Source organism: Acromyrmex echinatior, chromosome 12 (assembly GCF_024713525.1).
Source record: "Acromyrmex echinatior isolate Ae372 chromosome 12, ASM2471352v2, whole genome shotgun sequence".
Lineage (NCBI taxonomy): Eukaryota > Metazoa > Arthropoda > Insecta > Hymenoptera > Formicidae > Acromyrmex > Acromyrmex echinatior.
This window is the reverse complement of record NC_141863.1, coordinates 5,661,004-5,683,163: the sequence shown is the minus strand read 5'-3', so window position 1 is coordinate 5,683,163 and position 22,160 is coordinate 5,661,004. Positions and strand designations below refer to the sequence as shown.

The following is a 22,160-nucleotide window of genomic DNA, read 5'->3' as shown; positions in this document are numbered from 1 at the left end:
CGTAACAGCATGAAACAGCATTGAAACAAACTAGATGGCAATTTCGCGTGGCAGCTTGTTATCGATTATCTTTTAAACACAGATTTAACCCTCCAGAGTTAACGATGAGTCTGTTAGACTCACTCGATTACAAATCTCTGTCAAAAATGTGAAACAATTTTCTTTATGTTACATCTGCAAATTATTTTTATTAAAATATACTTATAATCAATCGATACCAATTAAAAATAATTTAACATCAACGTTATAATTTCGCACTCCATAACGTAACTGTTATATAATACCATATGTGTTATCATAGTTAATTGTTGAGTGCGAAATTATACATTGACTTATGTTATTTTTAGTTTGTGTCGATTGAAAAGTATTTTTTTATATGTCATTCTGATTCCTTGAAATTAATTATATAGTGTTTTTTAATTAACACAAATTAAATGGTTTTATAGATTCAGAGTTAGTACTGTATTATAAATTTTGACGTCAATTTTGAGAGGTTAATAGCGTTTCAATCGAGCAATATCTCTTCAATTCTGTTTTTTTTTCCCCAAATCAAATAAGCTTTCCGAACGAGCGAAGCCTTCATTTACGCCGAAAATGAATGCGCCTTGGCGTTTAAGTAATGTATGGCCGCTACTGAATGGGCGTGCAGCTGCAGTCGCGTCACCCGCTGCGAAACGGCGCATCCGCTCTGCTCGTCGGCTTTATCGCGGCTCCGCGCGTAGCCGCGCGTAACCGCGTCGCGTCGCGTCGCGTCGCATCGCGTTGCAACGAAACGTACGCGCGCATCGTCAGCTCGTTAAGCTTGTCCGCTCGGTCCTGCTCGACCCGGCTCGGCATCACTCGGTCGGCCTCGGCCTCGACATGGGTCGTGGCGAGCCGCGCGATGACCAGCATCAAGCCCACAATTCGGCTGCTGGGAATCTCTCGGTTGTGATTTCAGTACCGAGGAGGAAAATCGATACAGAGATGCCACAACGAAGGAAACAATATTGTTAAATGATTTAGGCTACTCCTTAACAGGAACTAAAGTTGAAATTCGTATAATTATAGATATTCTTAATAATCAATAGAATTAAAGGATTATATGATCTAAGCTTTAGGTAAGCTTTAGTTTTTTAATGCACTTAGTGTTTATTATGTGAGCAGGATTAGATGAGCTAAGCTGTGTTTTAATACACTTACTGTTTATTATTCACTAGCATTAACGTTTATAGGAAGGGAAAGCCATTATAGTGGCATTGAAATAATTACATTTTGAGGTAAACATATAATAAAATAATAAATGATAACAAACTCTTGTTCAAGGAAATTAAGCTATAAGAATTGTAAAAACCGCTGCTCTTTAAAGGTTAAATCCCAGTTTTTTTAAATTGAAAGTTTTGCTCATAATAACTTTTAAGCTTATTGATTGAATTTTAATTCATTAAGCCTTTGTTTCTACATTAATCCATCGTACTTACGTATTTTTTATCGAATTACTAGTTTATCTTTTTGCTTCTTAAACATTTTATATAATCATAATTTATTCATCTAATTATCGTACTTGTAGTATACTGTTCATCGAGTTCACTTGATATTCTTGTACTAAACAAAGCAATAATCTGATGTCTAATATACGTGCATATTTACATTCAGTAAATTGTGTTACTTCCACATGTTTATCGTTGATAATTAGTTATTCAGGTTAACCATCCAATCAGCCACGCCTATTGTAATATGCTTTGGATATTGTATTTTATCATGCACTATACAAGTTGCTTTCAATTTAACTGTAAACCTGTACAGCGTTCAATAAAGCTATTATTATTATTATTATTATTAATTAAATTAATTTAATTAATTTAATTCTTAATAATGTTTTGTAGATACATGTTGAAGTACGATGATATTTTATTTAATAATCAAATTATCGTTATGAAATATTGTAGATTAATATCTCGACTATATGACTAGCTTGATTAGATATATCGGATACTCTGATCAAAAACTATCACGTCCCATTGGAACATCAAATGAACATCATGCGACATTGCACGCTCTGCAACATTGCATCTGTGCAAATACGATTAATTTTGTTTATTAATAGGCACGTACGACCGACTTCGCGAAGTGGCGACGGCACTCCTTTAGCAACCTTGCCCCATACGATCCCGCTTCATGATTCGCGTTTCTATTAATAGTCGCCTCGTGAAGTATTCAAGGATCTGCCGAAGTAAAGGACTTTGCAAAATCACGCGAGAGTTGTTGCAAAATGAGAAATAACTTTATATCTGAGAAAGACCGTGTTATCAAATTAAAGAAGGATCGTGAGTTCGTGAAATCAAATGTAAATTTAAGTAAAGTCAAGGATAACCACGATCTAGAAAAAAAAGTTTATATATGCAAGAAATATAAGAGAAATATGAAGTTATCGTATTTATTTGGAGACACAAATATATATATATATATAAGAAATAAATGAAAAATGAACAAACTATTTTGAACTTCCATGTATATTAAAAATGTTAAATAAATGCAAATAAATTTTTTTGGGATTAAATTTTTTAATTTCAGAATACGTCCATATTAAATATTTAGTGAATAATAAAATTAAATTTGATTCCAATTCAATACATTTTCTAAGTTAAATTATTTAATTCTTTTGTCTTAATGTTAATAGTTAAATTAATGACATATTGAGTAAAGCAATAAATCAAATTGAATATAATTGATAGTATGAATTTAATAATGTATCTATTTGTATGCGGTATACATGCAAGAAATGCAAGGAAAATGTAAAGTTATCGTGCTTATTTGAACACGTAAGAAATATAATTATAGAAGAATGTAAATGTAGCATGTAGATTTATTTTTATTTAGAAGCCATTTTCGCAAGAGAGAGATTTCCCAATGTTCAATCAGACGTAGGAAATCAATTTTATTCACATCCACATCGATTGATTCGAAGAAAATTAATTTTCGAACGCGAGATTTTCAATTCGAAGAAAATTATTATAATTTCCTCCGAAATCAGCGATTTCACATAGAGCCTATCGCATTGCGTACAATTTGACCGCTTATCTTCATCGTAAATCCCTACGGTCGCGTCTGAACTTTTATTTCCGTTTCGTCATATTTCCCACATTTCTCCATATATACTCGTCGTCGCGTCGCGTTGCTAATCAGCGTCCAAGTTGAAGTAATATGTCGGCGTGTCTCATATCAGTTTCCGCCTGGTCGGCAAATACAAAGAGACAAAGGAAGAAAATCCTCGTTAGTTACATCTGCCCTTGTCCCCCACCACGAAACGTTTCGGATTAATAATACCGCGTGAGTGCAGAAGTTGAAAGTGTGCTCTAGCAAGATGAAGTTACCACCCATTTCCTGAAAACCATTATTGTCAAGCAGGCTTGAAAATCTTAAATTAAAAGAGACGATAAATAATATCATAATAAATTATATCTTAACACTTAAAATACTGAGTGATCATTATTGACCATTCTTATTTTTTATATTATAATATATTATATTAGGTGTTGGAATTAATTCGTAGCGTTTTACAAGTGATGGGAAGTACTTTCATTAATGTATTTTTTAATGCTCATGTGAAATAAATAACATTCTTTCATTAAAAAACGCTACGAATTAATTCCAACACCTAATATTATATTTCTTATGTAAAAAATAGGATTCTGAAATTTTTCAATATATATCCTTCATATTGATAAAATATTTGGTTTCTTTTTTATGGTAATTTATTGTATTTGCTTGATCTTTTTAGTAAATAAGAAATGTTGATACTTCTAATGTAATATTATATATATATATATATATATATTATATATTATACATATGTATTTATTTTAACATACAAAATGTCTTCAAAGCCAAATTAATGTATCCACTCGTATATTTTTTCTAAAGCTTATAATTATTTCTAAAAAGTGACAATAAAAAATTGACAAAATTTATTATCTGAAAAGACTGCTATTTTGCAAATTTTATAATTTTGTCATTAATAATGAATGCTAATTTAATTGCAAATTCTCGAAAAATTAACGATTTTAACCTTGAGACAATTGAGAAATTGGCTTTAATTTCGACAGCTTTCGGTAAATCCGTCGACAAATGCGTCAAGAGAGAGTCAGCTTCGTCAAGATGCATCAAGGATGTCTGCGCGACGCGGTAGTGGTAATGCAGTTTATAATCCTTCGGCATGCAGGTATCATAATCAATAATAATAGGGAGGGATGTTGCATTCTAGGTGCACGTAGATAGACAATAGCGGCTTTCTCTTGATTCTCTATACTGAGTATCTGATCCAGTATGTGAAGCACAGATAGGTATGCCTCGATATTATCGTGGATAATGGAAGCACGCGATTCTGTCGTGAATCGCACAATTCGTCCTCTCGACAGTTGAGATATTGCGGACTGTCTCGAGTCGAGCTAAATAGAACTTTTAAGAATAGCGAGTCTCAACTCACGTTTACATGTCATGCAAGTTCATATAAAATGCGATAAGTTTTACATACATTAAGAAAAAAAAATGTTCATTCAACTAAATCAATTAATTTAATTTTGTTTTTATTTTTTTGTTGTGAAAAATGTACGTATTTAAATTAAATATAATGTATTTGACTTAAATACGAAAAAATAAAAACAACTAAATAAATTTAATCAAATAAACAATTTTTTCTCAGTGTAATAATAATTGGATAAAATTGGATAAAAATATTACAAAATTTTTATGCAAAAAATTTCGTGCAACGTAATTAAAAATTAAATTCGGATAAAATGGTTTTACGCAAGATAAAAATACTTTCTCCGCTCACTAAACGAACATCATATAAATGTGCATTTATGCATCATAAATGCTGTTTTAATAATGTAGACGTATAATGATTATGCACGTTACAAATGTTAATTAAATTATATGAGTAAAGACCGTTTTGTATCTAATACATACACCTGATGATAGGCAACCATCACTGCATATGTGTATTAACGCATAATGTTTATTAGGGGAAAGACAATGTTATTAAGCTCAGCCCCTATTCAATTAATTCTCTTTATTAATTAATGATAAAAATAAAGCGAAAACGCCAAGTGTAATCTATAAAATTAACATTTTGAATATATAATAAAATAACATTTTAAATGTAATAAAACTTGAGCGGAAATTGAGAGCGGTCAATTTTTTCGATTAATATTATATTTCTCTTGTCAAAGATAGGATTTTAAAATTCTTTTCAACAATTACGTTCTTTATATTGTATTAAAATGAAATATTTGATTTTTCATTGCTTTATTTTTATAGCAATTTATTCATTTGATCCTTTTAATGAATACGAAGCGTTAGTATTTTTCTTTGTGTTATACCAACAAATTAACTTCTGTTAGAAGGTTCTGGTTTGGGGCAGGGATAAATTAATAGGAATGTTTGGATGAGCGTAAAACAGAGTGGTGAAAATGAAGTACATATATAATATTAGTATTAGCACCTGGAATCGGTCGGCGTTATCGATCGGCGGTTTCGTGCTTGCGATATCCGCAATGTTGTATGTATAAACAAGATTACCACGCGCACCTCTCGTGATATCCCCGGAGACCACCCCCCCTGTGGATTTTCATAGAGCTATCTCTATGCAGATTGCGCTATCGCCGTTCGCGACCAAAACAACGGCGTCAAGACGCGACGTGCTGGAGAGAAATCCGACTAAGTTTAATAAGATTAAGCGGCAGGAGTACTCGCAAAGTTACAGCTTAACAGTGTTGTAAGTAATGCATATTGATCGTTGCTTTAGATAGTTTGACTATTCACCGTTTGCCCATCAAAACTACCGTAGTTTGTCGTCGCTTATGAGCAGAGCATACATCAAATAATTTTCGCATCATTTTGTAAAATTTGACGCGCGTTTGTTAATGATATATTAATTGTTCGTAGAGATATTTCTTCAGATAATTTATCTATTGATAATAAAAATAATTAATATTGTTTTTATAGAATAAAAATAATTTACTTGCAAAGATATTTTACATTACCAAGTTAGTTGATTAACAAGGACATACTTCAATTTTCAAATTCAATTTTAAGAATTAAAGATTGTATGTATTTTTTAACAAAAAGGAAAACCTATGAAAAAAATTACAGATTTTTATCTAATTATATTTAAAAGTAATAAAAAATAGTTTTGGTTTATTTAAAACTTGGCTTATTTTAATAAAAAGTAGACAAGAAATAATAATAATTTTAAGAAATAATTGAAAATTTTCATTTAAAATATAAAATTATTATATACTGTTAAGTATAAATATTGAATTTATTGAATTATTTTATATGTATATAGCATTTATTTTTATGCAGAAATAAATTTCCAATTCTAGTTACTTTTGCAGCGACAACATAGATCTGATACATCCTTAAACTGTGGAAAATAAAATGGACTATAAAATGCTTGGAGATCAGTGATAAATGTGCTTGATGTTGATATTATAAGCGTTTAATGATTTAATCAGCTTATATTTTTAGGGTATAAAATCATGAATATACCATCATAGAATAACAAGAATTAATTATTAAATTTCGATTTCACAATGTCGAGCCATTTATCTATTATTGCCGTACGCTTTGACTGTGGAGTATTTGTGTTCCACTTATCAAGTTGTATGCCGAAATTCGATTTGGTACGATTCTCAATAACTTTTAATAGGGGATTTTGGAAAACCTTTGTGATTATTTTAGTCAAAGCGTTCACAAGAGGATCCAGAAGATTACCTCTAAATTGTAGGTCGAATTTCCTGCGAAAGAAAAAAGTAAAGACGAAAGTAAAAAAAAAATTATTACGCGAATTAAATTCGCAAAAACTTATGATATACTTATGTTTGTAAATTGTTCACAAATTAAATTAAACTTGTAAGATAAATTTGCAATTTAAATCAAGAGATTAATCAATATTTCGTAGCCATCTAATAAAAGAAGATGCTTGCGAGTAGATGTTGAAATTGAAAGTATCAGTGACATATCTTGATAAACTTCAATTGAAATTTTTACAGGGCGATTATTATCATTTCTCGTGACAACATATTAAACAGATGGAAAACAATATAATAGATAATAATAATATCCGATATCTGCACTTATCAAATGTAGATATCGGACAATGATTATTTACTACATCGTTTTATTACTGCATCTGTTTAATGTGCCGTTACGAAAACAACTCAGTCCTATCATCAATCAATAGAATATAATTTATGACATTCCAAATTGATAAATATTTAATAAATATTTGCGCTCGATTTGCTCGCATAAAATCCCTACTTGTAGTATTTTATATACGATGAGTAAATAATACACCGAAAGAAAAAATGATTGCAATTATCATTAATTTAACTATAATTTATAATAATTTATAATACTAACTATATATTTTTTAATGGAATTACAAATATAATTAATATTATTAATATTTTAGCAACAACTGAGGCGTGCCAAAATAAAACATAATAAGTGTAAATAACGTAATAATTTTTTAATTTTTCAAAAGAAAGGAAAAATTTATTTTCTTGAATGAACTACAATCGAACTTACAAAAAATTACTGTAGTAACTAAAAATATGAGCCATAAATCAGTTTTTACAAAAATTTTTAATTAAGTACCAACTTTTTAAAAATTGTGTTCAAAGTTGTTAAAATTTCAAAATGTAAATTCAAGTAAAAATGTAAATCAAAATGTTGTAGAATAAAAATATCAATTGTACCTACAACGTTTTGAATTGCACTATTATTTTTCTTCATTTATAGAAACATTAAACATTTAATTTTAACATTTAACTTTGATGGCACACCTCAACTATAAAAATGGATCAACCAGAATTATTTTATCATACAATTATAATATAATTTTAATATGAAACATTTTTCTCTCAGTGTACAAAAGGAAACAAGAAATACTTACCAGACGTTAGAGAACTTTATGGAATCGAGAAGTAAGTAGTATGTATTTAGATCGATCGTCGCCACGACATTGACATCAAGATCGTATAAACGACCATATACATCACCTTTTCTCTTATATAGTAAATGCTTCAGATTATAATTATAATTAAACTGAAAATTATAGAATGAGATATAAAAAGTTATATAATGAGATATAAGTCTTTTATAAATTGTAGCTTTTTGATATTAATCATGTTATTAATATTAGCATCATGTCCGTCTTGTTCTTACGTTCATAACGTCAAATCCCAAATTCATATCTATCGTTAAACGTAAGTCCTTATATATTGCAGTTACATGTTGAGTGCGCTTTACTAGCGATAAATTTTGTATCCACCCATTCTTGAGATCGAGATTTCCCTTGAGTTTCCCAGTCTAAAAGTATTATTTTCAAATAATCGGAATGAAATGTATCAGTGGATCTTATTATTGGATCTTAGAAAAATGAACTTCAATTTATCACTTTTTTAGAAAATTTAACAAAAATCTTTGTAGGAACAAAGATTTAATTATTAGTTTCATTCTTACATACCAAATGTGGGAAAATATGTGTAGAAATATTGGGGAGTTGCATAGGATCCATTCCATTCTTCAAGATGAATTGACGTATGGAAGGCAATAGAGCATCAACTACTTTATTAAGATTCGCTCTTATTTCTACATTTTGATTTTCAGAACTGCATAATATAAAAATATACGTTTGTTGAACGCTTCAATTAATTCATTTAAATGAAATCACAGTATGTAATAAATTTTCGAAGCACGTATATATATATATATATATATATTAATTACAAATTTTGTATATATATATACATACATATATAAAATAAATATATAGAACGTTATATATAAAATGTATATAAAAACTTTAAATTTTATTTCTTGAAAAATTGAAGAAGTATATCTGGCGCGTACGATTTTTTAGTTATCGTAAAGTTAACTGCAAATTGCAATAATTCTTTACTCGCATGGGATGTCCAGTCTTAGAAATTCGCTAAATGTATAAAAACTATTAGGTGTTGGAATTAATTCGTAGCGTTTTTTAATGAAAGAATGTTATTTATTTCACATGAGCATTAAAAAATACATTAATGAAAGTACTTCCCATCACTTGTAAAACGCTACGAATTAATTCCAACACCTAATATTTATGCACATTACATTTAGCGCAAATTGTTTTACAATTAAATAAATATTTTGTATTTATCTCTTTATCTACAGGATATATCAATCTTCATTTATTATAAATCTTCAAAGAGAACAATGAAAATTGAGATATAATGTTGATGTGTCAAAAATATTTCACGCGATCTCATAATTACCTTAAAAATTTGTGCAAGTAATGTAAGATTAAAGTAAACATAAGAAAAAAAAAGTTTTATTCTCTGTAAAATGCAATACGAAGATTTAATTACAGAACGAATAAATAACAAAAGTAAGATCATGAAAAATTAAGAGCATACGAACTTACTCAGTGTTCTGTTCAACTGTAAGAGGTGTACTATGCACCATACACACTACGATTACGAGGAGGAAAGTCAATTGTATTTGCCTACCCATGACGGCGGTAATAATTCAACTACCGAAGATACGGTTTTCTCTATATTTATTCATTTTCTGACATCTGATTACGTCTTATCGACTTGATAATTCTAAGCAGTTAGATATCACGAAATCATTTAACGACAATCTAAAGATCTTTCCGATATAACAGCATTATATTCAAAAAAGTGATCTTGCAGTTATAGCGAAAATTATCTAAATACGAAAAATAGCTAAAATAGATAAATTTCCAGTAAGTGTTGAATATGTATTGCATCTAATCATATAGATGATAGAGATAGAATTTAGATTTGTGCTATAAATTCTATACGTATGATATATAATTTTTTATCAGATACAAAAAACAGCTATAATTCTAATTGAAGTAGCAAAATATTTTTTAGGAATAATGATTGCAGCGTCAAAATTGTAATACATGTAATTAAAGAATTTTTTACAAAACTAAACTAGTCTAAGAAGTTAAAGAAGAGTACAACTTTTACATTTTTGCGACCGTTCAGAGAGCGTTTTATTTTTATATTTTTATACCTTTTTTTATGAAAACCGAAAATTATCAATAAGAAAATATAGAAATAAATCTCTAAACATTCACGAAAAAAGTTATACTTTCTTTCAAGAATCTCTTTCCATTTTCAAATTGTTTATTGCATCTATAAATACGGAAATTTTTTTCCGGATATATAAATATAAAAACAAACTTTTAAGTTTTTATTTGAAAAAACCTTCATTAAAAAAAGATTCTCATTATATTGATGGAACAGATTCATATAGATTTAGTGTGAACGATATCTGATCAATTCCAGGAAAAGATAATTCCAGGACATTCTGAGTAAAAATCTTTGGTTTTTCCAAGTCAATTAATTTTCATCAGTTAATTAATTTATATTGATTCGCGCAAATATTATATGTTTTTTTGTATTCAAATTAGAATTCTATATGACAAATTAATTAAAACGCAAACAAATTTGAAACAATATTATTTAATGTTTTATAAATAATAAATGAACATTTAACACAAACGATAATTTTTCTGCTATATTCTATAATTGCAGATATTAAATCCAAGTTTTCAATTAGTGATTTGTCTTAATGCATCTTTAAGAGAAGGTTTATATCTAAATACAACTTTTCTTTTTATTAATATATCATAAACATCACTTTATAAAAGTGAAAGTTCGTTACCGACATAATTTTTGCGCATATACGGGAAATATTTCTTATTTCTTTCCTTTTTCATAATCCAATTTTTTTTTTATAAAAGAATGACAAAAATTCCAGGTCAGTCCTGAAATAGATGTTTTTCAAGATACATTAAATCTCAGGATAATGCCAGGATTTAAGGACATTCAAGGATCCTTGAGACTACTCTCATAAATGTACAAACATTAGAATAATTTAATGTATTTATGAACGTACAATATAAATTATACAACATATCATATTAAGAAATTAATATTTGTAAATATTGATTTATTATTTCATTACGTGTTTCCAATTTTTCGAAAAATTTGCCTATGTTTTCGAGGTATGCTTGAATTGCTTTCGCTCCTTCCTTCTGAATAATATTCACAAGGGTGTTCTTAAAGAAAGGAATTATGATTTTTACGATTAATGTTTTTATATGCTCCACTTCTCCTTTCTTATTTTTGATTGTGACTTTAATGCTACTGCAATAATATAAAGCATAATTGAATTAAGCTTAAAATAAAATTTCTTCATAATATAACGCATAATTGAGTAATTAAGCTTAGAATAAAATTTCTTCATAAATAAACATAAATATATCATGAGAAAGACATAGATTCTACATAATATAATAATTTGCGATTAATGCTCAATACCTTGGAAGTTGTAAGTCGAATTCGTTGAGAGATAAAGATTTATTCGATGTGTTGAATGTGACGTAAAATTTAGTGCGTACGTTTTCTGTTGAAGCTAAAATGAGGCCCTCAGAATTGAAAAAAAAAATTTTTACAGCGAAATCGTATAATACCTAAATATAAAAACAATTATTTTTACAAAACAGAATATTATAATAATGTGTTGTATATGTATACAACTAAAATGCTTATATAATGTAATTTTATTTAGTAAGCTTCTTATTTTAAAGAAACGAGGAAATGAAAAAATTTGTTACCTCTAATTCTTTAAATTCGAAACCAATATTCAGTTTTAATAATTTATTTTCGTAATGCATAGTAGCGTTGCCATAACGCTTCAAGTTGGACAAATGTTTCAATATTCCAGAATGCAAAGACAAGTCAGCTTTGTATGGTTCGATATACTTCGTTTGTAGAAGATTCTTGCATAAAATTAAAATCAGTATATTACTTATTAGTCTTAATAAAACCGTGACGTATAATTTCGTTATCGTAATCGAGTTAATGTTTTATCAGAAACCCTCAAATCTAACGCGAAATCATGGCGATGTGAGTAGTTGGACGAAACGTAATAAGATTTCGTTGCTTATCATCGCATTATCTCTATACATACTTAAAAATAATGAGATGTAATACGAAACCAATGTATACGTTTTCTCGACAATATTTAATAAACATTTAAATTATTTAATCGCTCGCCTGAAGTGGCGCGATTAAGTAATTAATTTGTTTTTAAATATGACATTACTTTTCAGACGAGTAAAACCTTTATTCAATTATAAATGAATTAATATACTTCTATCAAATAATCAAATATATATATTCAAAATATATATAAAGATGCTTGCAAACATTAAAATTATCTACCTTTCGGAGGTGACGACAAAATTTTTAACGCGGTTACTCACATTGAGTTTGTAAGACCTATTTATTTTATCTACGTTAAAAGGCATTAATTTCAAGGAAATAGACTGACGTAACAGAATGACAATAAAAATAATCTAAATTTATAGATTAGCATTAAAAAAATTGAATTCTTTAACATTTTTGATAAAGAGATTTATAAATAAGCGAGTCCCAACTAAACCTATTGTCAACTCTGGAGGATTAATATACAAATGTTAATAGCGATAAAGAAACTTTACAAACAGTAGATTATTCCAGCAATATTGCAAAAACAATAAATATTACAAATATTGTTGTAAGCTTTTGTGCAATATGGATTTACAAGAGTACACAGAATATTATAAAATGTGATTTAATCTTCTAAAAAATACTTCACTCTCCTTTAATCTTCAATTCTCGCGAAAAGCCTTCGAAATATATTCTCTTTATTTGAGACAGAGAGAGGAACTTATTCAATTTCATGGTAGTACCGTAAGATAAATGACTTAATTCGCGCCCGACGTGATACGGGAAGAGCACTTGCGCTGAACGGCGGCATTGAACTTGAGCTCGAGCTTGCCTTCTACCTCGATCTACCAAGTGAAACCTTGATTTCACTCTCTCGTTCAAGTTTAAAGGTATTGCGCGTCAACCTTCGAAGCGTCAAAAATGAGATCGGTGAAAACGAGGCGAGGATTGACCTCGGATTGACTTCTATCATGATTCACCTCGGTCCAAGGTCAATGCTCGAAAGTGTCATCCCGGGATTCACTCTCGCTCTCGTCCAAGGCCCAACTCTTCGGTTTCGCTTTCTCCCGATTTTCGAGGCGCCGAGGTTAAGCAGTGCGCTCGCTTTCGTATCGCGGCCCGCTGACCTCAAATCCCAGCTCTGACCCCGAAACCCAGCTTTCTCCCGATTTTCGAGGCAACCTCTCGCAATTGTGAGGGAACGTGCACGAATTTATTGTAATAACGGACTCTTATGTAACTGGTTTCTCGATGGCATTACTCGATTCACTAAATTCAAGCTTACAGTTCATTGAACATTTGTTTTGTGAAGATCTGTTGTAATGTATTATGAATATTTATTGTTTAATTAAACATAATTAATAATAAATAATTAAATAATCTCGCAGATTTAACTATTCCTTTTATAAATTGAGTAAGAACGTTACGTACCATCCATAATTTTTTCGTAATTGGCGGGAGCTTGAGAGGGTCCAGGCCATGATTGATTATATATTGCGAAATTTGAGGAATAGAATGATCTATTAGAGCATTTATATTAGCATCTGCAAATCTTTCAGTAATATTCCTATAATTATTGAAAATTTATTTCGACTTAAGGTAGATTCTATTTTTAAATAATATTAAAAAGAAGTTAAATTAAAAGAAGTTAAATGAAATAGGCTTTACATAATAAAATAAAAAAATTTACAAGCGAAGTATAAATAATATAACGTACGTTAGAAGATGTTTTTGAGATTTAAAATTGATTTTTTAAATTGACAATCGAAAAATTAAAGATAAAGTTAAAATAACAAACATTGAAAAGTTAAGATAAATTAAATAATAATTTTTAATATGAGTAAAATATTATTACACACTTACAAAGTTTCTAGCTTGGCCGAAACCAAAGGAATAAGTATAAGAATGTAAACGAGCTTCATGGCCATTGTAACGAGACTATCTCAAATTCCTATAGAAATTTCGCTTTATAAATTTCTTAAATAAATGTGATTGAATATCAAGCCCCACTCTTTCTATTAATCTTGTTGATGATCATCAATCAAAGGAATTATATACTTAGATTACGTTTTTATCGCACACCAGCCATCAAGTTAATGAAGTATAAAGAATAAGAGGAAAAACCAACAATATTATCAGAAATACTTAAAGTATAAAATAAAAATATAAATCATGTTAAGAAATAAATAAAAGGAGCATGCAGGATTTATGCAGCGCAATACCATAAATATAAATATCATAAATATAAATATAAATACTATTTAAAAAATCTTTCGTTATCGAATTAATGATCAAACTATTAAATGTCTAATACTGTCGAATCTTGGAATCAAATTGTCCCATTTGCTATATATAAGAATTATAATAATTTTTGTTATTATGTCGGGGAATCACAATTTTATAAAAAATAATGTACTTACATAAAGTCAAACAAGTTGAATCATGAGTAATATATTATATTATAAATTATTATTAAATTGTCCGATTTACTATTTAAAACAAATATAATATGAGAAAATTGATTAATATTAATATTTTTTTAAAAATTAATTTACATAATAAAAATGTATGTAATTATGTAATAAACTTACATAACAAAAGGAACGAGACTTCTTACAAAAATGCTGATGGTTTGAACAACGGACACATAATAAGTTACAAAACAAATTGTACATAGTACTAAAAAACAAAACATCAAAAAAGGAGCATTATAACCTTTTAAATAACTTAGCATATAATAGGAAAACAATCTGACGATAACGTGTCATTTTATAAATTTAAATCTCATATCTATTTCTTTATATAAATCATCTCTGATAACAATCTTTTATTTAACATTTTTTTCTTCATCTATAATATTTTTAATTCAGTTTCCGTTGTTACATTTAAAATTGAATTTGATCGCTGTGTACACAATTTCCAGACAAGTTCAATTTAATATAATTTAATATAAATTTCTTGTATTATATGTTTGAAATTAAATTTGGGATTAATTTAACATACTTGCGTTTATTTACAACGATCGTTACAAGAATGTGCGCAAGAAAATTTATGTAAAATTCGGTAATGAAAGATTATTAATATATAACATTGCGTTACATAAATCCTGCAGATGGTGTATGCTCCTTTTATTTATTGCTTGTATTTGTTAACCACTTTTTATGTATTTATTTATAAATTATGTTGCAATACAAAACGCAACTTTCCTGCATTTTATCGATATATGAAATAGCAACACGTAGATCGTCTGATCTGAATATTATCTAATCTGAATATCACGTAAACATGGACTGTTAGTCGTTAAAACAAAATAGCGGAATTGAAAAATAATGTATTACTTGTAACTTGTAACGCTATTATCGTTAATTTACTCATTTTTGGTAACGATCATTATTTACTTTTGTATATAATGGTAACATTGTTACATTTTTACTCTAATAATAGTAAAAAATTTACTTTTATTGTTACTTTAATTTCCAATTATCTTTATTCAGTGGAACGTATTACTTTTCATTGGAAATATTTAATTTTTAAATAGAAATTTAAGTATTGAAAAGTGTTTTGTACTTTATTCTTAAGCAGTATTTTAATAATCAAAATCAATACTAAAAATCTATAATAATGTGAATTATAAATTTTCAGTATTGACAATAAATATTGAAATACATTCTAATGACATTAATTTAGCATCTTAAGCCATCTTAAGACATTGTTTAAGATAGTCTTGAAATAAGAACAAACTATAAGAATACCGGCCATTATTTCTAATTAACGAGATAAAGTCGATCTCTACTCAGAGATTTTTCAACGTTCGTTATCGACGCAGAATCGACTTCGTTACGTGGCGCTCTCTATATTGTAAAACTCAATTAATATAACATTGCAAAATTTAATTAAATTAATATTTCATGAATTCTGTTTTTTTAACATCATTCGATTGCGACGAGAAATTGGAACACAAGTTGCATCATAATTTCACGAATACTAATTTAAAAATAAATCAGAAACTTTTTATTTAAATTTTATTACTTTTTGATTTTATTAAAATTATAATTTACATTGCAAAATGTTATAGAAATGAAAAGTAATAAATATAAACAAATTAATGATAATGAAATTATATTATGTATGAATGACTATACATAATATAATTTAAACAATAAGATGATAGAATAGAAATTAAATAATCTTTTAACTTATAGGAATATAATTAATTTCACAATACGATTAAAAACGTTTTGTTTAATTTTTATTAACGGTTAATTTTTATCAAAATATAAAAACTTTAAGTGTGACATTATTAAATATTTTTACAGAGTTAGAAGATTATTTAATTTCTTACTTTTTCACTTTACTATTGAAATTATTATATGGATATTTATTTGCATGATAATTTTTTCTTTATATTATCCATTCATCATATTTATTATTTCTAATTCCTAGATTATTTTGCAATAAAAACTGTACAGGTGTCGTATATGTTTACCAGAGTAAGCAGAATGTAAATTAATTTCTTGCTAAATGACTCGTTTCTTAGTACTGGAAGCAACAAGCGATGTAATGAATAGTAATTTTGTTATCGTTTATGTCTTAGATATTATTTAAAATTTGTTGAAAACACTTTTTATCTCTTTCTACATATCTATCATTTTTATCCACTTTTAAATTCCTGGCACGGATATTGTGACGCACCGGGAAGTAAGTCACGAGTAAAAAAACAAGCTTGTTTGTCGGCCCTGGTGAATTCGTCCTCGACGGATCGTTTACGATGGACAATCGCAGTTCGAGGAAAAGTGGGTGTATATCGTGACGTATATTTTTACTACTTCACTTTAATTATGAAATCTGATGCGTAAGAGCGCATGCACACCACGATTACACATCGACATAACTAAATAAACAACTATAAAGCCCCGTCTAGATAAGTCGTGGCACAAAACTATTTGCACTCGTATTCGTAACAGCCAATCAGAAGCGTCAATGATACTAATGACAGCTTTTAATTCGTTATCGCGAATGCGTTTTGCATGTTACGACTTATCTGTTGTATATTTACTACATATAATAGAGCGGCACTTCTCGATTCGATTACATTATCACTTCGCTCTACACTGTCATATTTCTATAACAGAAAGATATTCTTATACAATGTACTTAGAAGTCTGTTTAATCATCATCATATTCATTAATAAAACTCTAAGTACTAATATTAAATTTTAATTAAATGATATTTTCTTGCATCATAATAAGATAATAATACTTCATATTAAATTAAAATTTTAATAAAAATTATTAACTTCGTCTAAAATTAATATGTTAAAAAGCAACAGCTATCAAATGCTGAAAAATAATTTCAATCAAATATTTGGTTAATATAATAAAATATAATTTTTCTAAATATTTAATAAATATTACTAAACATAATATAATAATATAACAAATAGTTTAATAATAATTGTTAAATTTTTTTAGAAAAATAAAAAATATTTTTGATTATATATTACTGAACATTTGATTGAAATTATTTCACTCCATACTTTTCAGTGTAGATATTATCAAATAAAAAAAATTCCTTTAAATTAACGAACACTTCAAATATTTCATAATAACAAGTCTAAATTTCTTTTTTCCTCTTTAGACAGAAAGAGAAATAGTTCAACGCAATGGCGTACGTACTTCCTAAAGGATAATTGTTCGAGCAGCGCCAGAGGAATTCGTTTGGATAATCGAGTGCTTTATTGTACGAATCGCGGGTTACCGTAACAGATAGGAAAGAAGCAGAAGAGTATATTGCTTTCTCCTTCTGTGTAGTTGAATGATCGAGGTCGTTTGAAGAGAAACCCGCGGGCGGCGCGTTCTTATTACTCCATTTTCGCCTTTGCAGGAACTCCTACTGCCTGCCGTTTTTATCTGCACATAAAAGCTGCGAATACGTGGTGGCTAGTAATTGCACTCGCCACGTCAAGAGTCGGTGACCTCGCAATGGCCGTGACGTAAGGCAGACCATCTGCTATCGCGGAAAGGGATATCGCGAGAAAGTTTAGAGACTGCACCGCCAACGCATTCTCGAGGGGAAGCTGCACAGATGAGAGATTCGGGATAGAAGATTGACAAACGTGATAGCAGGATTTGTCGTTGACGTGTATAAGGGCGTATTATAGAAAATTATATAGTGAAAGAAATGTTTTGGGGAATATATTTATTTTGTTGATATGTGATTAACAAAAACTTTCTTACTTTTTTATTTAAAAATTGTTGTCCTAATCAAAATTTAGTCTAAATAAATTTTGATTAGAACAGCACGATTTTTAAATGAAAAAGTAAGAAAATTTATTTTAGTTATATCAACAAAATAAATGGTTATCAAACATTTCTCTTAGTATATTTAGCAGAAAATCAAAAATTTAGAAAAATATAAAAGATTTAATAATCTTGAAATCAGAAACGCGAAAAAATTAAGCGCCAAATGTATACGGAAAAATCAATTTCGTGAACGCATTCAAAAATTTAGCCAAATATTAGAAAATCTTGTTGTATCATCAAAATAATTATATAGGATACTCAAGCTTGAGTAATGCTGTAAAAATTTTGACATTCTGACAAATCAGCTTAATCGTCCTACACAATTATTTTGATGATACTGCAGCAAAATTGTCTTTCCGTGTATATTTCTCATTGTGTATGATATCTCACATCAAGTATATTATAAGATAAAAATATTTAACATGAACGATGAGATCCTATTGTATTTTTATCCAATTGTAATTCTGAGAATGACACTTTAATATTTTATACGATGATCAATGATCAAGTTGAATGCCTCTCTATGTATTATATATATATTAGTCAATATGTCATGCGATAGTAAAATCTTAATTAGCTCGATAACCAACAATTCCATCATCAACTGTTTTTAATATGACATGTGTTTAAACGCTATCTGTTTCACTTATAATTATCGTTCAATGAATTAATGTCGGTTACACATTTTTATACAATAAATTTGTAAAAAGAAGAAACATTTTTAGATATACCTTGTTTTTCGAACCGGTTTGAAAGCTATTGAGTGTGAACAAATGTGTATGTAAGACAGTGTTGCTTTTTTCTTTATTACGTGGTTTGTATTACGCAGCAGAAATTATAACGAGTCAACAATCCTCGTATGGTTTTCTTGTTATGAACCGACGAGCAGGATATACGTAGCTCTCGTCGTATTGACTACACAATAACAGATAACACGCGATTGGTTTGTTCAACTTTGTGCGTTATATGGATAAAAATGTAATAGCAATTCTTGAGTCTCTACATTCGTCCCTGAATTGATAAACAAAGCGAAGTACTGTCTCGATTTGTTGTGACTATAACAGTAAATTAATAGATATGTAAATAGATAATTTTTCATATGACATTTTGCAATTTTCTTTTCAATATTTTATAGAGCCGTTTACTCGTGTTTGTAACGAACTAGAATCAATATTTGTCTCTAGAGTCACGAATATTTATTCCGATAAATGAAAACAGCGCCAAGAGCGTTTAGCGTTTGTGAAATAATTGAAACAAAACAATATTGAAACAACAACATTACATGTTATGCTAGCTTCTGAATTACTAAAAATAGTAATTATATAAACATATGACCTTGTATAAAACACGTAATTAAGGATGTTTTGGTTATACAATTAGCTAAAAATATTAATCAAACAATCAGCCAAAAAAAAGTTAATATCACTCAATATAAAAAAATTTTGATAATATTAACCCGTGAATACGTCCTAAAATTAATTTTAATTAAAAAAAATAAAACAACAAAAAATTTGACTCATGATGCAGCAAAATGATCATATTTTGTTGCTGCACACAGTTTTAATAGGCCAATAATTTTTAAAGGAATAAGTAGAAATAAATTTTTGAATAAATATTTATTATTAGTATATAAAATTTGATTTAATTTTTAATATTACTTCTTCATCAAATTTGCAAATATGTATTACAAACGTGATTTTGTAATATCATATTACATATTTTACATAAAAATCAAGACAAACAAAAAAATTAAATAACTTTTAAATCAATGAGAGAATTTTATTCAAATTTTACACAAATAATTTGAAAGTAATAATAGAACAATCTGAAATTTTTATATATTTAGTAATGTTTCGAAATTTGACACACATATATATCCTTAAATAAATATATTTTTTAACGATTATCGTAAAAAGAACTTTCACCTCGTTATATTATATAATATACATGCAATGTGACATTACTGCAAAAATGCGGCGAACAGGTCTTATATCATATATTGTTTCGTAATAATTAAAATTTTTTCTCCTTTTTTCTATTTCAAGTTGGATACTAAACAGTTTATATGCGTTTTTGAAATTCACCAGTCGAAAACAGTATTTCGCAAGTTAACAATCTTGTCATCTATATTACAACATCAAAGTAATGGACCGATATGCGCGAAAATGAGTCAATCTTTAAATACGACTTGATATGAATAAGAAGAAAACAAAAAGAATTTAATTAGCTATGTTTTCATGATTTGAAAATTTGGTTGAAACATTAATCATATTTAGCATTACTAAAAATAATTTTAATTAAACGATTAATCAAGACATTATGAAATATTTTTTCATCCATATGTCATTAATTGTGTTATCACGGTGTTTGCGCTGATTGTAAATTTAAATCTTTAAATTCTTCGATACGTATTAAAATTCAAACTTTTAAATTTAGATTAAATCATTAATGAGATAATTAATAATAAATGTGTTTTTAAAAATGTATTTTAAAAGATAGATGTTATTTGAATAAAAATTTCTTTCAAAATATTTTATATATATTTTAAAAAAGAATTGTCATCAGAAAAACTATTTCAAAATATTTTATGTTTTTAAAACATAATTATTATTTTATTACATTCTATATTTTTGAGAGAAAAAATATTCAAGAAATAAATGACAAAACACAAGTTATCATGTCGTGTCATTAACGATAATAGTTTTAACAAAAAAAGTCTATGTCATAGTAAACATTTCCCCATTTAAGACCTATTCGGACGTCATCACGTGGTTTTAAAAAATTACGCTGATTTGTTAGATGGGGGAGCATAAGTATAGCTCCGAGGTCGAGTCTTTGTTGTCGCACAATAATTAACTAATCGCTGATGGCGTGAGTCTCACAAAAATTGTTTTTTTTCGACATGTGGTCAATCGCAAGATATCGCTCATTGATCTAGGTCAACGATCTTCACGCATTTTGCTTTCTTTGGACTCCTACATTGAGGCAAAAGAGGCTCGCTCGTCTGACACGTTAACGACCAATCGGCAAGCTCCTCCTCATACGAAACACATCGCGTGGTCTCACCAGTCACCATGTTGCACGTACGTTAGAAAGTGCGTACACACGCATGTTTCTTGTATAGAGTGACACGATTGTCCATGAATACATACAACTTTATGTAACCCTGGATAGATAATCTGTAGTGTAAAACGAATATGGCATTGATTATCACACAGTAAAAAATATTTTATACTTAAAATCAATCTTTGTTAAAATTTGTGTGTATTGAATTTTTAACCATTAAATTAACCTATATTAATTTAATGCAATTATGTAATTTATAAGTAAATAGACAAATAATAGAAACAATGTAATTTAAAAAAATAAATTTTAAGATAATTGAATTGAACGTGTTAATTTAATAATAATTATAAATATTAATTTTACTGAAGAAATATGTTTCCAAATTATGTTAAAGTATTTACATTTTTGTATTCATTTTACATAATGTTTGTGTTTAACATATTCATTTGCTCTAAATACAAAATGGATTGTTTGAAAGTGTTAAATTTAATTACAAATTGTCCCTGTGTAGAAAAGCACGGAGGTTATTTAAAATTCTATTGACTGAAAGATAAAGAAAGTAAAAAAAAAAAATTTTTAATAATTTTCAAATATTTCTTACTTAGTATTAATGATAAAAATAAGAAAAATTGACTGCATGTTAATATAATAATTATTTACATTATATATTTAAGAAAAAATAAATTATTGCGCCTTATATATATATATATATATATATATATATATACATAT

At 28.1% G+C, this 22,160-nt stretch overlaps 3 protein-coding genes and 1 long non-coding RNA gene across 9 annotated transcripts in view; 1 reads left to right on the top strand and 3 right to left on the bottom strand.

Moving 5' to 3' along the window:
* LOC105149556 (hypothetical protein) overlaps window positions 1–22,160 on the bottom strand; it is a 165,690-nt gene that overhangs the window by 130,191 nt on the left and 13,339 nt on the right. The gene's annotated exons all lie outside the window — the stretch shown is intronic.
* LOC105149558 (uncharacterized) lies at window positions 6,466–9,588 on the bottom strand. Its single transcript, XM_011062059.2, has 5 exons — window positions 9,455–9,588; window positions 8,513–8,657; window positions 8,212–8,355; window positions 7,940–8,091; window positions 6,466–6,779 (listed from the first exon to the last, which is right to left on the bottom strand). Exons 1-5 carry the CDS (start codon window positions 9,541–9,543, stop codon window positions 6,551–6,553), a joined length of 759 nt encoding a protein of 252 aa, XP_011060361.1. The 5' UTR covers window positions 9,544–9,588; the 3' UTR covers window positions 6,466–6,550.
* LOC105149624 (uncharacterized) lies at window positions 10,932–16,841 on the bottom strand. 5 transcript variants are annotated; one of them, XM_087411890.1, is made up of 7 exons: window positions 14,651–14,723; window positions 14,480–14,548; window positions 13,923–14,116; window positions 13,491–13,626; window positions 11,684–11,848; window positions 11,388–11,539; window positions 10,932–11,210 (listed from the first exon to the last, which is right to left on the bottom strand). In XM_087411890.1, the coding sequence occupies exons 3-7, from the start codon at window positions 13,985–13,987 to the stop codon at window positions 10,988–10,990; spliced, it is 741 nt and encodes a 246-aa protein (XP_087268016.1). In that variant the 5' UTR covers window positions 13,988–14,116; window positions 14,480–14,548; window positions 14,651–14,723; the 3' UTR covers window positions 10,932–10,987. The 5 variants fall into 5 exon arrangements, with proteins under 5 accessions (XP_087268016.1, XP_087268013.1, XP_087268015.1 ...); XM_087411887.1 differs by having other exon boundaries at window positions 10,932–11,213; window positions 14,651–14,720; XM_087411889.1 differs by lacking the exons at window positions 14,480–14,548; window positions 14,651–14,723 and adding an exon at window positions 16,752–16,841 and having other exon boundaries at window positions 10,932–11,213; window positions 13,923–14,010.
* Window positions 17,103–19,837, top strand: LOC147907768 (uncharacterized). The gene is made up of 2 exons (XR_015546938.1): window positions 17,103–17,799; window positions 17,944–19,837. It is a non-coding gene; the product is annotated as an uncharacterized LOC147907768 (long non-coding RNA).

Excerpts from the sequence above, each read along its gene's own strand:
- LOC105149558 (XM_011062059.2), bottom strand. The coding sequence starts at position 9,543 with ATGGGTAGGCAAATACAATTGACTTTCCTCCTCGTAATCGTAGTGTGT. Across the intron at positions 8,658-9,454 it reads ACAGTTGAACAGAACACTGA|TTCTGAAAATCAAAATGTAG; the intron begins GTAAGTTCGTAT and ends TATATTATGCAG. Across the intron at positions 8,356-8,512 it reads CACATATTTTCCCACATTTG|ACTGGGAAACTCAAGGGAAA; the intron begins GTATGTAAGAAT and ends TAATACTTTTAG.
- LOC105149624 (XM_087411889.1), bottom strand. The coding sequence starts at position 13,987 with ATGGCCATGAAGCTCGTTTACATTCTTATACTTATTCCTTTGGTTTCG. Across the intron at positions 13,627-13,922 it reads TCGGCCAAGCTAGAAACTTT|GAATATTACTGAAAGATTTG; the intron begins GTAAGTGTGTAA and ends CAATAATTATAG. Across the intron at positions 11,849-13,490 it reads TTACGAAAAAATTATGGATG|AATCTTCTACAAACGAAGTA; the intron begins GTACGTAACGTT and ends ATTTTATGCAAG.